This window comes from Catharus ustulatus, chromosome 9 (genome assembly GCF_009819885.2).
Source record: "Catharus ustulatus isolate bCatUst1 chromosome 9, bCatUst1.pri.v2, whole genome shotgun sequence".
In the NCBI taxonomy this organism is placed as follows: Eukaryota; Metazoa; Chordata; class Aves; order Passeriformes; family Turdidae; genus Catharus; species Catharus ustulatus.
In genome coordinates, this window is record NC_046229.1 from 26618739 (window position 1) to 26634342 (window position 15604).

At 43.8% G+C, this 15604-nt stretch overlaps 1 protein-coding gene across 7 annotated transcripts in view; it reads left to right on the plus strand.

The window, feature by feature from the left end:
• Positions 1-15604, plus strand: part of PLA2G4A (phospholipase A2 group IVA) — a 94485-nt gene that overhangs the window by 59969 nt on the left and 18912 nt on the right. For all 7 annotated transcript variants that reach the window (XM_033067801.1, XM_033067806.2, XM_033067808.1 and 4 more), the window contains 5 exons: positions 966-1114; positions 3548-3661; positions 6159-6196; positions 7428-7566; positions 12697-12833. In XM_033067801.1, the coding sequence (XP_032923692.1) occupies positions 966-1114; positions 3548-3661; positions 6159-6196; positions 7428-7566; positions 12697-12833 (577 nt within the window). The remainder of the gene's footprint in view (positions 1-965; positions 1115-3547; positions 3662-6158; positions 6197-7427; positions 7567-12696; positions 12834-15604) is intronic.

The window sequence follows — 15604 nt, forward strand, 5'->3', positions numbered from 1 at the left end:
GGGTGGGACTGTTGGGGTGTCAGTGCAAGGACAGGGATTGGACTGATGATCTGTGTGGGTCCCTTGCAGCTCAGGATATTCTCTGATTCCGTATTTCAGTGTTGGAAAGATGTGGGTGTTTTACCACAACAGAGCAGGAGGCTTTTCATGATCCACCACAACCACAGAAATAACTTCCCCTGCTCTCCTGGGAAGCATCTGAGTCCTGGCTCCATTTGACACAAAACTTTCCCCACGCCCCATTGTACAGAAAATCCCTGCATGCTTTAACTTATCAGAAAATACATTTGTAGGCTGCATTCTGTGCTCTCAGGAATGGCTATTTTTAGACACATCCGATGGGATTTGCCAGTGTTTCCTTTTCTCCCCCTGGTAATTCCCATCAGCTGCAATTGCCATATCTCTGTTTCCAATTGGGGTTCTGCTGTGTAAATAAGGTCCTGATCCTGTGGTGATTCCCCAGAGCTGTGATGGTGGCAGTGTTTCACAGCTGAGTACTTCGTGTGCAGCACTGCAGTGCTGTGACTGATTTCCTCCATCACTCCCAAACCAGCAAAGGTGAAAGAGGAGCCAAAACCCACAGCAAACTGCTTGTTTTCCTTGTTTTGTGGGATACTTGCTACTGTGACACGAGCCAAAGCCATTAAAGGCTAGAAAGAGAGGAAGAAGTAAAAGCTTTTAAAAACGTTTACCACTGCCTGGCAGATATTTGCATATTCCCAATAAACTTGACTCAGTCCCTGTGCCATTGTTTGCTCAAGGCTTGTCCCCACCCCTCCTAAAAGCCCAATGTTTCTTTTGTGGAGATTGTTGGTATAACTTCTGTCATTACATTTATGTAACTTAGAGAGTTTCATATCTTTCTGTCCTTGACCGTGAGTGGATCTGTGGTTTCACACTATTTTATCAATTATTCCTGCCCAAGCTGGAGTTTTCCCTTGCCTGACCTGTGTTCTGCTCCACAGTTGACACTCCAGATCCCTACGTGGAGCTGTTCATCCCCACTGCCCCTGACTGCAGGAAGAGAACCAAGCATTTCAACAATGACATCAACCCTGTGTGGAACGAGACCTTCGAGTTCATTCTAGACCCCAATCTGGAGAATGTTCTGGAGGTAAATCCCATGGCTGGGCTGGGGAGATGGAGGGTAAAATAACAGTGGCTTACATGTATGTGCCATCTGATGTCTCAAGATCACCCCTTTATTTAAAATGTGAAACCTGGGTTTAGCTGCGGTGCTAAGCAGGAGGTGTTGGATAAATGGAATTATTCAAGGAGTAGCCTGAAGAGTCATTACAAAATATGACTATGAGTCATCTCTTGGACAGCTCCTGAGGGATAGTAGTTTGTTATTCCTTACATCAACTGTGGAGTACTGCTCTCTGCTTCCTCCCTGATTCAGCTCTTACAGACAGGGAATAGGTAGGGCTGAAGTCAAGTGTCTGCCCTTGGAGACAAAGCAAAAGTCTGAGTCTGCTGTGTCCTCCTTGCCTGGAGCCCACCCAGGAATCTTCTGGGGACCACTCCATGTGCATCCTTGTTGGCCAAGCCACTGCTCAGTCTCACTGTGTTAAACTTCTCCAGACTGTACACAAAGCTGAAAGTTAGATGTGTTTTCTGAGTGGGCATGGCAAGGATTTAAGGTTAGCTCTGGTCCTTTGTGAGCTCTGTTCTTCATAGAGGATGGCCCTGCCACCACCTGCTCTCTTCTGACTCTCTTCAGTCTAAATTGCCAACTGGGATGGGTTTGCAGCCTATGAAGGTTTTCCTTGAGCTTGTGATCATCATACCTGGGGTCTGAAAGGGAGTTGTGCATCCTACAAGGTCCCTGTGTTCCTGGGGAACGCTCTACAGTTTGAGCATTACACCCATGGGCAGTTTGTTGGAGCATGTTGGATCATCCCATGCATCCTGCTCTAGAGACAAAAGATGTTAGGGAATTCACAATGATTTCCTGGGCTTCAGTTCCTGCCTGTTTCTCTGGGGCCATTGCTGGACCTCCTGGAGCAGAGCCTGGGTCCTGCTCTGAGCTCCCTTACACTTAGGCAGCTTCCATAGGAATGTTTGAATTTGTTGAGGACAAAATTTGGTTCAAGGGTTTTGAAAAGAATAACATTACTGCAGTCACAAACACAGCAAGAGGGATTATAGGTAGAAATGTGTCTTTGCAATAACTAAAGGCTGTTGCTGGTTCTGAAAATTGCCTGCCAAGGGTAGATAACATTTAATAATGGTTAATTGTTGACCTGGTAGTGTAGGCAAGAGCTTTTGGATGCTACAATGGAGTGCAGTGTCAGAAATATGTAAAATCAGCTCCCCACCCAAACCCTCTGTGAATTCTGAAGCTCAGGCTCCACAATCCTTGTGACTCCTTGGTTTGTTTAAATCTGCAATTTTAACTCTATCCCAAGTGCAGTTTTTCCTCTGAAGTGTAAGCAGCTCTTCAAAATCTCATTGAGAAGCTTTTGCTTTTGGTTTTAAGAGACAGCGCTCAGAGATTGCAGGAATGGGCATAAAGTTCTGCAAGGAAAGAGAACAATGTAAATACCATTAAAATAACGAGCTCTGTCCTAAAATTAAGAGAATTTATAATTTCAAAGGGTTGCTTGTGGCACAGGATGAAGAAGATTCTTTATAGGTGAGAAGAGGCTGAACCCAGATGTAGCAAGTGATTATTCAGGTGATTGTATCTTGACTCCTTTTGTTTTCTGCAAAAGATACAGTCCAAGCCACAAAGATGTGATATTTTAGAAGATATAATGCCACAAAGTGGAAAAAAACCCTGTAAGTCAAATGAGTCTGGAGATATGATTTAATAAAAACAGTGTAAATGATAATTTGAAATTCTTTCTGAATATCTTACTTGGAAAGCAGCCACTGGGGATACAAAAGTCTGCTAAACATAGATCCACATGGATTAGAGCAAAAGCATGGAATGGTGTCCTGCCATATCCACATCCATCTTTGGATATTATCCTATTTTGGAAAGGTCTCTGCTCCAGCATGGAGGGTATGAGAAGAGACTTGAAGGTCTGGCTGGATACAGAGAGCAGCTTTGTGTAAATTGGAATGCTGCACACTTTGCCAAATCACTGCTGTACCAATCTTGGTCTGTAGAGTCAAGGCTGGGGCATGTGGATTCCATCTTCTCTGAAAAGTTGCTGGATGGTTTTCTGGTCTTTCACAGTTAGAACAATACAAGTTTCTCCATAGGGAAATTTTACTGACTGGAAATTTGAAGGTACTGTGCTTTAAATGTAGAATTTGAAGGTATTAGAAAGATGGTGAGATTTGCTGCCAGAAAGGTGCTGGGATGAAAATCCCACTGTGAATAATCCTGGTGTACTCCTGCAGTTCAGTTCATTGAAGTGCTACCTCCACTGTCCATGTGCTTTAAAAGAAATGTAATTTGGCATTGGGCATTGACTGGGTTGGGTCAGGGCCATTCCTTCTCCATAATTTTTTTTTTTTTACTTCAGGCATAGGCTTGATGGAATTAAAAAGGGATTTCTTGCAGGAGAATTGAATATCCAGATATCTCTTCCAGGTTACTCTCATGGATGCCAACTATGTTATGGATGAGACTCTTGGCACATCCACGTTTCCCATCTCTTCTCTGAAACTGGGAGAGAAGAAGGAAGTCCAGTTAACTTTCAATGATGTAAGTTGGACATTGATGACTTTGCCCTGGTCAGAAGTTTTCTGAGCATTCACTGTTACCCACAGATAAACACAGAGCCTAAAGACACTTTTAAGCCTTAACTATTTGTCTTCTTACAGCCCTGCTGAGAGCAGAATTAGGCAAAACAGTGCCACTGAATGCCTTGGTGTCCCTGCTGGAAGAATCCTCTTTAAAAGTCTAGTTTGGAACTTTCTCTGCCTAAAGCAGTTTCTTCCACACTTGATGCAATTTAGTTTCATGGCCTGAGTTAGTGTGAGGTTACTCAGAGTTTGCTGGTCAGTGCATTCATTGCCCCTCCTGCTGCTGCCTGTGGCTTCCACAAAGCTGAAGGAATTCTTTTATTATGACACGTTTCACTTTCTGTAAGTGGCTTGTTGTAACACAGCCCTGGTTAACATGCAATGATGCAGTAATTGGATTATTCCCTTTAAACATGTCTGCAAACAGATGGAATCACTTCAGTGGGGCTTGTCTGCCTGCACTGTAACACCTGGAAACTGTTATTAAATCTGGGTGGAATGGAGCTTGTTCTGCACATACTAAAATCTATAAATACAATCTGCATTTCTGGTTTGGGCTGTAGTTTGTTGTATGAGCAGAGATCCCGATTTGTCGCCACTCTGCTGTTTTCCATGTGATAAAACTTTAAAGGCATAGTTACAGCAAGTAACTGGTTAAAGGCCTATTTATTGGAAACCAGAGAGTTTCATATATGAGGTTTAGCATTTAATTTGGCATAGCCTTAGGGCGGTTGGAAATTTGATACCCTCCATTATTTTTCCTTTTTAAAATAACAGCATTTTTAAAAGTTTCTGCATATTTATTTGACTAAGTGTTTCAGTAACTCTTGGGCTTCCAGAGCATGGGCTGTGAGCAGGTCCTGGTTCTGCCAGGTGTGAGGTGGGGCAGTGAGAAAGAACTGATGAATACATTTTGCAAACACAGTTCACAAAGCTCATTCAATTAATACAAGGCCTTGCCTTGCTTGAGCTTCTCATCAGTGTTCAGCAAAACTTGGTAGGGAGTTATAGGGGAAAAAAACTGCAAAAAAGGCAAATACACTCTGAAATTTGTAAGCAAATAGTTAAGGGGAGATAGGTTGAGCCTGATGTGGACAATGTATACATAGCATGTATTCCTGAAATAGCTGTGGCAGCTTGTATAAGGTACAGAAAATGCCATGATACCTCCCCGATGGAATGCTTCCCTCCAAAGATTTATGTCATGTGCATACATTTTTGTAAGCATTGGATCACTGCATGGTTTCAGGAGTGCTTTCTAAATTACTAATATCAGGTGGGGAATAATGTAATTGCTTCCCTGCCTTTGAAGTGCTTCGTCAGTGACTCTTCACTCTGTTTGTTCATGTTCCTCCCTTTGTTGTTTCTCTGCCTGTTTTTTCCCCCCTACCTTGCTCATGCCCTGCCTCATTTGCAATTCCCATTTCAGAATTGGGTCTGCATGTGGGAGTCAGAGGCAGCTTTGCATCTCAGATCCTTCACTGCTGTCTGAGGGTCAAGCAGACCTTCAGTCTGGTGTGTTGTGGCTCCATCCTTGTGCTCACATGCCCCAAGTGAGGAGGAGAATCTGGTTTTACATAGAGGACAGTCTGAGTCTGTCACTCCTCCAGGGCTGCACCAGTGAGGCCATTGCACAGAGGATGAAAATACTTCTCCATTCTGTCTTAGTTCCACAGCCAGTACTCCTGGATTGTGCCTGACAGGGAATTGGTGCTTTAATCCTAATTTTTTAACTTCGTGCCTGCAGGCATCCTTTTCTGTGAAAGGCAGAGGAGGCCAACCTGTAGCTCATGGCCAGGGAGCTCAGTGAGGTTGGCAAGTGAAGCCATTGTGCAGTGACATTTATTGGATTTTCCAACAAGTTGTGAGCAGTCACCCTTCCTGATTGCTAATTAAGGCATGTTTAGCTGTGAAGAGACACTTGGTGGCTCCTGTGGAACACAGAGCAATGATTCCCTCACCCAGGTGGCACTTAGATGTGATCCCCTGGTTCTTCTGCCAGCTGTGAGTGGGTGAAGAGAATCAGATCCCCTCAGGACAGAGATGAGTTGCACTGTCAGAAAGGAATTAGCAGTGCAAGAAGGGCAAGACAGTGGGATCTGAGGAATGAAAGCCAGCACTTACCAACATTTTCCACTGTATTCAGTGCTAGTGGTGTATTTTGGAATCACACTGTGTGCTTTAAAAAAAATCCATCTAGAAGAATCTCATTCATATGTGCCAAAAATATCTTCCGTTTTAAAAAAAAATTGAAGAGGAAAGGAAGGAAGGAATGAAGGAATGAAGAAAGAAAGAAAGAAAGAAAGAAAGAAAGAAAGAAAGAAAGAAAGAAAGAAAGAAAGAAAGAAAGAAAGAAAGAAAGAAAGAAAAGTTCTGACAGTAGTTGATGTTCCAGGTGTTTTTGTGGGTTTTCCCTCTCTAAGTGCTGTAACCATATTTAAATATTTCTTGTTTAGGTCACAGAAATGACTTTGGAATTGTCTCTGGAAGTATGGTGAGTATCTCACATATTTTTTTTTTAAAAAGCGAAAAATTACCAGCAACAAAGAAATTTTTTTATTTAAAACTTCATTAAAATTTTCATGGAATCACAGAATATCCTGAATTGGAAGGGACCCACAAGGATCATCAAAGTCCAACTCCTGGCCCTGAACAGTACACCTCAAGAGTCCCACCCTGCTGGGATTTTCTTAAAAATATGTGAAGTAGAGTGCAGAAATTCCTTGTTGTTACATAGAAATACCAGGTACTGTAAAAATTAGGAAATCTTACAACTTTGGTTTATTTTTATGTTGTAATTCTGTTTTTGACAGAATTATTTTCTGAGAGCAAGGAATTTAAGGAGTCCTTTTTTGTCTGTAACCATAAATAGGAGCACTGAGCACTGTAAAAGTCAAATTACTTCCTGATTACTCTTGAGGCTGACAAACATCCCCCAGGGATAATTTCTACTCATCATGTTGTACTAGGAAAATGCATTTGTGGGTGGTCCTTGAGACCACCCTAAACCAGTCAGACTTTGTACATTACAAGCATTTCATATCTCTGACATTAAATAAACAGAAGATGCTTGGCAGTGTCTTCTTAGGCTTTGAAATGTAAAGGATCTTATCAAGTTCTGCTGCTATTCCCTGATATCCATGCAAATTGTGGATATCTTCATGGAACATTGCTTCTAAGGAATCTTTCCCCCCCTTTTCTTAATCCTATTATTTTATTACATAATAAGTTATTTTAAAGGTCTGGGGAATTATTATCTGAGCCTAAATGGATCCATTTCACCATTGTGTGCTTTTCAGTGGGTACCAGGGTGGATTGTCCACTCCTCCTCTCTGCTGTCTATGGGAAATGGCACTGAGATCCTTACACAACCTTGTGCACATTTTTTTATCCCACAATGTGGGGAAAAATACAGAGAAAGGGCTTATTTTTTTCTGTGGTGTACCAGTATGATCTGTGGTGTAGATTTGTAATTGTATGTGAGTGGAGAACTCACTTGCTATATTTAATTATTTGCTTTTAATGAGTTCTATATAAAATGCATGTCTTAAAGACACATTGTTCTTTGCCTCAATCACTTCACATGAAAAATACTATTTCATTTCATTTCATCTTTTGTAAGTGGGTGAGGACTTTCTGCTTGTGTCTGCTCATTTCCCACGGTGGTGTTTGTGAGCCTGTTTGGAACTGCACCTCCTGTGACAGCCTGTCCCTTTTGCAAACAGCTCCTCCACGGACCTGCGGTTCAGCATGGCGCTGTGCGACGAGGAGAAGAGGTTCCGGCAGCAGCGCAGGGACAACATCATGCACAGCATCAAGGCATTTCTAGGGGAGAACAGCCAGAGCCCGACCACTTCCCGGGATGTAAGTTTGGAGAGCTCCCATCAGGATTAGCATCACCCTTTGGAATTCTTCGTTTGCCTGGGAGAGGAAAGAGTGAGGTGTGAGAGGTGGAAGGGTTCAGTGGAGAAAGATTATTGTTTATAAAAATTCTTTTCCTCTCTGAACATGCAGTATTTAGCCTGGAGAGTAATTTTTCTTGGCTCTAAATTTACAAATTAAAGTTTATGACCAGAGGAAGCTATAAAAGGAGAGATTTAGATTAGGTATTAGGAAGAAATTCTTCCCTGTGAGGGTGGTGAGGCTCTGGCACAGGGTGCCCAGAGAAGCTGTGGCTGCCCCATCCCTGACTATATCCATAGCCAGGTTGGATGGGGCTTGGAGCAGCCTGGGACAGTGGAAGGTACCCCTGGGGTGGCAGTGGATGAGCTTTAATGTCCCTTCCAGCCAAATCATTCTAGGATTCTCTGATTTATTGACCCCTTAAAAAAACTACTCCATTTCCCCTCCATTTGAATCCCAGGCTTTGTTAAGGTGTTGGCTCTGATGGGAGATTGCCATCTGAAAAGTGCCTCAGGGTGTGTGAAATACCTGCTGAATCCTGCAGTGGCTCTGGGCACTCACCTAGCACAGAATGTGCCCCTGCATGCCCAGTACCCATCCCGTGCTTTGTGACCTTCATCTCTGAAAGACTAGGCAGGAAATGAGCTGGTTTAAATTTAGAGTCAGCTTGGAAATTAGTTTATTTCTTCCCTTCCTTCTTTTCCTTGAGCCAGTTTTACTGGATCAGGATTAGGAAGTTTTATTTCTTTGAAACATAAGGAGCTGCAGCTTTCCTTGACTTGCTTGAACCAAGCCAAGAGGAAGGGAAGCCAGTAGATCTCAGTGGGCTGATGGTGGCTTGGGTCAGAGCACAGAATCAGGGAATGGTTTGGGTGGTAGGGGACTGTAGGGATCATCCAGTGCCACCCCCTTCCACTAGCCCAGGTTACTCCAAGCTCTGTCCAGCCTGGCCTTGGACGCTCCCAAGAATCCAGGGACAGCCACAGCTTCTCTGGGCACCCTGTGCTGGGGCCTCACACCACAGTGAGGAAGGGGCCCAGATCCTACTGAGCTCTCCAGTGATTCCATAAAGCACTGCATTATTTAGAGGTAATTAAGAATCCACTTGGTACAGATCTACTTACTTTGTGGTAGCTTTTCCATCCTCTTCCTTGCCCATTCCCTCTCCTGTGCTGCTTCCAGGATTATGAGAGCAACACTTTGTGCCTGTAGGGGTGTTAAGCAAGGAACAGAGTCCTTGAATTAATCTGGGTTGATTCCTTCATTGGTATTGATTCCTTTTGTGCATTTTTAGTATGAGAATGTGACAGTGTTTTGCAGCCAGCACTGAAGAATATCTTTTACATTTCCATGAAGTTTTGAGCAGGTGGTAAATGTTTTATTGTTGTGTACTTTTGAACTCTGTCTTGCTTTGTGAATGTTCTTCTGTGAACTTTCTGAGGAACATGAAAGAATTTAACAAGTATTGTACATATTTTAATTGGGATTATATAATATCTTAATTGAGATAAATTGTGTGCATTGAGAAAGGAACATTTTCAAAGTTTCTTAATTTTCAGTTCAGTTATTTTAATTTTAACACATGCAGATCATATCAGAGTAGGAATCTGTCAGTGTGACATTGGTGTGACCTAGAGCAGAATAGGGTCTTCCTCAGAAAGGATCTGAATATTCTGCCAAGCTCCAATTGGAGCTGGAGTGCTACTCAGTGCCTCAGGTCTCAGTTCCATGCAGGTGGTATCTGTGCATGAATTATTACAAAGGATGTACATTAATTATTACGAAGGATAGTTAAGATCTCTCTCTTATTCTTTGTGTCATCATTTTCCCTTGGTATCCCTCACTGTCTCCAATACAGAAATTTTATCAGTTAAACTGCATCTTCCCAGACAGTAACTGTAGGTATCCTCCCATTTCTCATATGTCAAATGTTTATTTCTAAGTTGACTTGTCAGAATTTTCATCTGTTTCTTAGCAATGAAAAAACCCTTTTTGTTCAAATTAAACTGTAGTTTTATTGCTGCAGATGGAAGATAGCAGGAGGATTTATGGGATGTTTGCAGTCTTAACATGAAGTTGGGAGACACTGAGTAGTTTCAGCTGTCTGTGGAGCTTGTTTAATCTTGGACAAGTCACTTACTCAAAGTCCACCCAAGTTGCTTCATCTCTGAGTAGCTTGTGCTTTGCAGGGATGCTGAGAGATTTTAATACCTCTGAATTCATTATACATGTCTGTATGGGGAAGTGAGTAGTTTCAAATTTCCTAACTTAATCCTGAGGCACATTCTGGAAACACAGAGGTAGAGATTTCTGTTATTGCTCAGTTTATTTTTTTTATTTTTGCTGCTTCAAGCAATTTTCTAAAAATATCATAATCTTCTAAAGAAAGCATATAGTTCTCTGTGACTGGATTTGCAGAACAATTTTTTAATAATCATTTGTGTGCCCTATGGCATTCTTTTTCCACCACAGGTATTCAGATTTTGTGCACTGTGTTTCCAGGGCATTTGGATAAATATACATGCACTACTCATTCCCAAAACAAGATTTAGTATGGTTTAGCTTTTTCTTGCCTGATTACTGGAAGATATGATTAAGAACCTTTTGGTTTGAGTGAACTCATGTGCTGGTGGTTCTGTACAAAGGATTTGGGGTTCAGTAAAGGAGTGTGCAGCCCTTGGTATTCACTGTTCTCTGTTCTTCATCAGGACATGGTTCCTTGGTTCTTGGCTCTAGGTGCTCTGGCTACAGCTCCTTCCCCCCTCCCTGCCTCTGCTGTATTTATCCCATAGGGAAACTTGCAGGATGGGTGTATTTAATTTCAGTTTTTACTGTTTTGTGCCCTTAAACACATCAGAGACTGAATTGGAGCTAAAAAGCTGTTTTAACAAACCTGCCTGCTTGCTCTGCAGAGCAGGAGAGGACTCTGAATCTGCCTCACTTGATTTATGCTGCAGCTCAACTTCTATTGAAATAAATGAGCAGAAATGTGCAGTAGGTGCTTCTCTTCAGTTGTTTTTTATCATAATTTTAAAGTTTTCTTTATTTGCAGTGCAATGCCCATGGGTGCTGAGGAGGTTCATCCTGGAGAAAAGGAGGCTCAGGGAGACCTTCTGGTTCTCTATAACTCCCTGACAGGAGGGGGCAGCCAGAGGGGTCAGGCTCTTCTCCAGGGAACACGGACAGGATGACAGGAAACAGCCTTGAGCTGTGCAGGAGAGGGTCAGGTTGGATATTAGGGAAAATTTCTTCATGGAAAGGGCTGTAAAGCATTGGAAGAGGCTGCCCAGGGCAGTGGTGGAATCATCATCCTTGGAGGTGTTAAAAAAATGTGTGGTTGTGGCACCTGGGCACAAGGTTTAGTGGTGAAGACAGTGGTGGTGCTGGGCTGATGGTTATATTTGATGATCTTGGAGGTCTTTTCCAGCCTGAAGGATTTTGTGATTCCATAATCCACCTTCCCCTTGCTGTATCCACCCTTCCAGTGCAGGAATCTGGGATGCCCAGAGTGCCTGTGGATCCAGGAAGCATTTGCAGTCAGGATGTTGGTGACTCTCCTGGACACTGCCAGCCTGTCTCCATAGTGGATTCCTCTGCCTCCTGAGGGACACTCCCATTTTCCCTGGTGCCAGTGCACTGCTGAGTGGAGCAGTGGTGCTCTGCAAGTGTTCTCGCATACCTCTCCAGGCCTGCACCTGCAGGTGACATCTCCATCCTGTTGGGATGTGTCTGCTCAGGCTGAGTGGGCAGTGCTCCTGAGGCGCTTTCAAAGCCTCCCCACGTTATTAAAGGAGTGATTACTGACAGGGCTCTTCCTTCAAAGCAACTGCTCCGTTATTGGGGTGTTGGCTTAACAAAACATATCCCAAACCCTTTCCTGGGCTGTGTCATTTTTGGGATAGATCCCTATCTCTAGAGCTGCATGATGAATGTGGGGCCAGGAATACTTGTGGTTTCTGTTACTAAAGCTGAACACTTATGAAGGAGGTAACAAAATAATCCCACTGCATCAAGAAGAAGCAGTTTTGGGGAGTGGAAGCCTCAAGAAACATCTTGAGTGCCTTGGCCATTGTTCATGGGCATTTCCTTGTGACAGTCAGTCCTCAGGGGAGTTTCATGGCTTGGAGCATGGAGTCTGCAGAAAGAACAAGACTGTCGTCACATGGATCCTTTTCTTGTCACTAATCCCATCTATTGGCACCTGAAATTGCCTTTCAGGGAGATTTTTGACAGATTAGCAGTTTGATCAGATAGGGGCTTTCTGCACAGCTGTGTGATTCTTTTTATGATCAGCAGCAACTAAGAGATGGTTCCTTTGTCACCACTGAACAGTGGAAAATCCTACTGGGTTTTGGAAACTGGGAACCAGGTGGGCCCTTTGCTGAGGCCAAAACACATGATGGTGGGAGCAAATGAATTTTTATTTTGTCTTCTTTAGATACCTGGGGAAGCTGTGCAGTTGAGGGGAACGGCCTGGATGTCTGGGCTGGGCAGTAAGGAGAAAAGTGTAAAATAAACCCCTGTGGACACAATTTTAACCTGGTGCCACAATAAACATGTTTGGTTCTGCTCACTCCTCTCTTGGTGGCTGAGTAGTTGTCCAGATCCCCGTGAATTCCCATTACCTCTCTGGCAGTTTTTGCAAAGTGGTAGTAAAGTTGAGACTGTCTTCATGCTATGTAGTAATACTGGATGTTTTCGTTATAAAACTTGTTTTTAAACTCCCAGTCAAAATATTATTTGTCTCTGTTCTGTTTCTCATTAATAAATTTTACTGCCTTTGGCTCTGTCACAATGATATGAATTGGATTAAAGCTGGTGTTTAGGTTGCTTTAAAAATCTCTGTGGTTTTGTAACTGAATAGTTCCTTTAATAACTGAATTTAATAACTCCCCTATTTCAGATTGTGATAAAGAAGAACAGACATTCTAAAGAAATTCTGAGTATATTTTTGTTCAGAAATCTTACTACAAGTGGTGACTTCTTCAAATAAATTCTAATTCTTCTTGGGGTGTTCAGGGGTTGGAGAGGGTGCTCCCAGGTGTGTCCCTTGTCACTGATGTGGTGGTTGTGTTGCTCTTGTCCCTGCAGGTGCCGGTGATCGCCGTGCTGGGCTCGGGAGGGGGGTTCCGGGCCATGGTGGGCTTTGCTGGAGTCATGAAAGCACTTTATGAGTCAGGAGTCCTGGACTGTGCCACATACATTGCTGGGCTCTCTGGATCCACCTGGTAAGGCCTTGCTCTTGATTATCCTCAGCTTCCCTGCAGCCAGTTCTTGAAGGAATTGTCATGAGAGCTTATTTCTATGGTTATAATTCACAGCACATTTTGCACATCCAAGTCTGCTGGTGGAGGTATTTTGGGTGCTCCAAAGGGCAAGGACAGCTCAGGCTCCAGGTGCTCTTGCAGGAGCTTTGAGAGCAGGAATGGATGGAAAGAGGTGCCACAAATATACACCCATATTTCTATATCAACACCTAATGTATGGAGTTTTATTTTCCTGATGAAATGTGAAAAACCAAAAAAATCCCTTGTGTTTTGAAGCTGATGGCTCAATCAGCCCAAAATGTGTTGTGTGCTTTGGGAGGGCTTTTAGAGCTCCTCAGAATCACTGAAAGATTTCCAGGCAACAACTGACAGAACCAGAGGACACAGTCTTAAGCTGTGTCAAGGGAAGTATAGGTTGGATATTAGGAACAAGTGTTTTACAGAAAGGGTGATAAAATGTTGGAATGGTTTGCCCAGGGAGTTGGTGGAGTCACCATCCCTGGATGTGTTTAAAAAAAGACTGGATGTGGCACTGGTCCCATGGTCTAATTGAGATGTTGTGCTGGGTTGGGCTCGATGATCTTGGAGGTCTCTTTCAACCTTGTGGTTCTTGTGAAAGATCTCTTGCTCCCAGTGTAAAATCCTGGTGGATTTACTGGAAATGCCTAGGGCCTGGCTGCCACACTGCAGGGAACCCACTGTGGATTACCCACTGTCTCAGTCCCACTGGCACTGTTTAATTTAGACAACACATCAGGTTTTAAAATGGTTCATTTGGCCTTGAGGAGCAGGCACAGGTATTGATAGGGGAGACCTTATTGTTATCTTCAGTTCCTGATGAGTAGCTTGAAAAAAACAGATTATTTTTGGAGGTGCCCAGAGAAAGGACAAGAAGTAATTGGATTAACTCTTAGAGAAACTCTGTTGCAGTGAGAGTGGCCAAGCACCGGAATGTGTTGAGCCGTTCTCACGTGGGTAGGCTGGGTAGGCTGGGGATGGCGTCATCCTCTCAGTCTGACTCAGGCAGTGCTCATGTGAAAGCTGAACTTGACTGAGCACAGCCCTGAGCAGCCTTGTCTGACTTAGGCTGGCTCTGCATTGGGCAGGAGGCTGGAGCAGAGACCTCGAGGGTCCTTTCACACTCAGGGATGAGATCATACAAATGTCTCAAGTCTTTGAGAGAAAAAGACTTGTAATATAAACGAGCAGGGAATCTGCTTGGGATGAGTTTTATCACCTGGTTTAGCTCTAAGGAAGCTCATGAATTTTAATCCATACTCTAACCCCAAAACTGTCTCTTGATGATCAGTTCTACTGCTTGTATGGTTTTTTTGGTCAATTATTTTCCATTGTTTGAAGTTTGCTTCCCCCCTCCCAGACTAGAGGGAAGCTTTCAGAATGCCAGGAGGTTTTGAAATGCCAGAAGTGTCTGCGGACTAGAGTAAATTTCTCATTTAGGTTGGACTAAAAAAGGTCAGAGCCCGTGTTTTCTGTCACTGGTGGTGGGGCAGATTTATCACTGTCCATTGAGAGAGATGGATGGACTTCTGTCACAGCTGTGAAAAGCAGAAGGTGGATGGAGAGCAGTGGAATTGTGCAATGTGGTGTTAAAACATTCCCTGTGATTCTAGGGAAGGGTTGGCAGTCCCTGCTCAGGACAGAGGTCACTCTGTTGGCTATGAGGTCTGTTTTGGGGAAAACCCAGGGGTGAATACGTAGTTGATCTAATGTAAACCTATAAAATCTGAGTTAAAATAGCAAGATTATCTGAACTGCTCCAGATTGGACACTGTTGTGTTTGAATAAATTTGCTTTTGCTCTCTGATGTCACCCTTCAGTCTTACCTTGCTTGATGAATAAATAAATTGACACTTTGGCACTCCCTTTCTTTTCTTTCTTTTCCATGCAATCTGTCACTTGGGAATAATTCTCTTTTCTTTTTTTCCTGAAGGGTGGAGAATTCCTTTCCTGGTGGGAGAGGCAGGTTTTTGCTTGTCCCCTCAGCTGCATGCCTAACCCTGGAGCAATGCTTTTCTGCCGTCTTGCTTCCACCTTGTGCTGACTTCTCCAGCTGCATTCTCCTTTCCCTGCACCCAGGAGCTGAACCTGTGGATGGAGTCCTGGCAGCCCACGTGGGACAGGATTGGTTGTGCAGTAACAGAAATGGCTGGGCATGACCTCAGGGCCAGGCTGACCCTGTGTGTGTCTCAGAGCTGTGTCTGGAGTAAGGGATATGTGCCTGAGCCAGGTCACTGGGTAAATAATAGTAAATGAGCCTTTCATAGATTAGTCTTGGTGTGGCCTAACCCAACCAAATAGAAGCCAGGGCTGCCTGCACACATGTCTGAGCTTTGTTTGCAGTAAAACTAAACTTGTTTCTCAGTAACAAACTCATGATTTGCCTCTTCCACACAGTCAGCTAACTCTCTGCACAGGTTGTAGTTACTGTGCTTCAGTTTATTATGGAAGCATCATATCCTGGAAAGTGGGGCCATATCCAGGCCAGAACCCCTCGTGCCCTGGGCTGAGCCCCCAGTGTGGGTGGCAGGAAAGGGATTGGGATTCTGCCCCTCTGCCCTGCTCAGGTGAGACCCCACCTGCAGAGCTGCCCCAGCCCTGGGGCCCAGCACAGGAAGGAGCTGGAGCTGCTGGAGAGAGCCCAGAGGAGGCACCAGGACGGTCAGAGGGATGGAGCAGCTCTGCTGGGAGGAAAGGCTGGCACAGCTGGGATT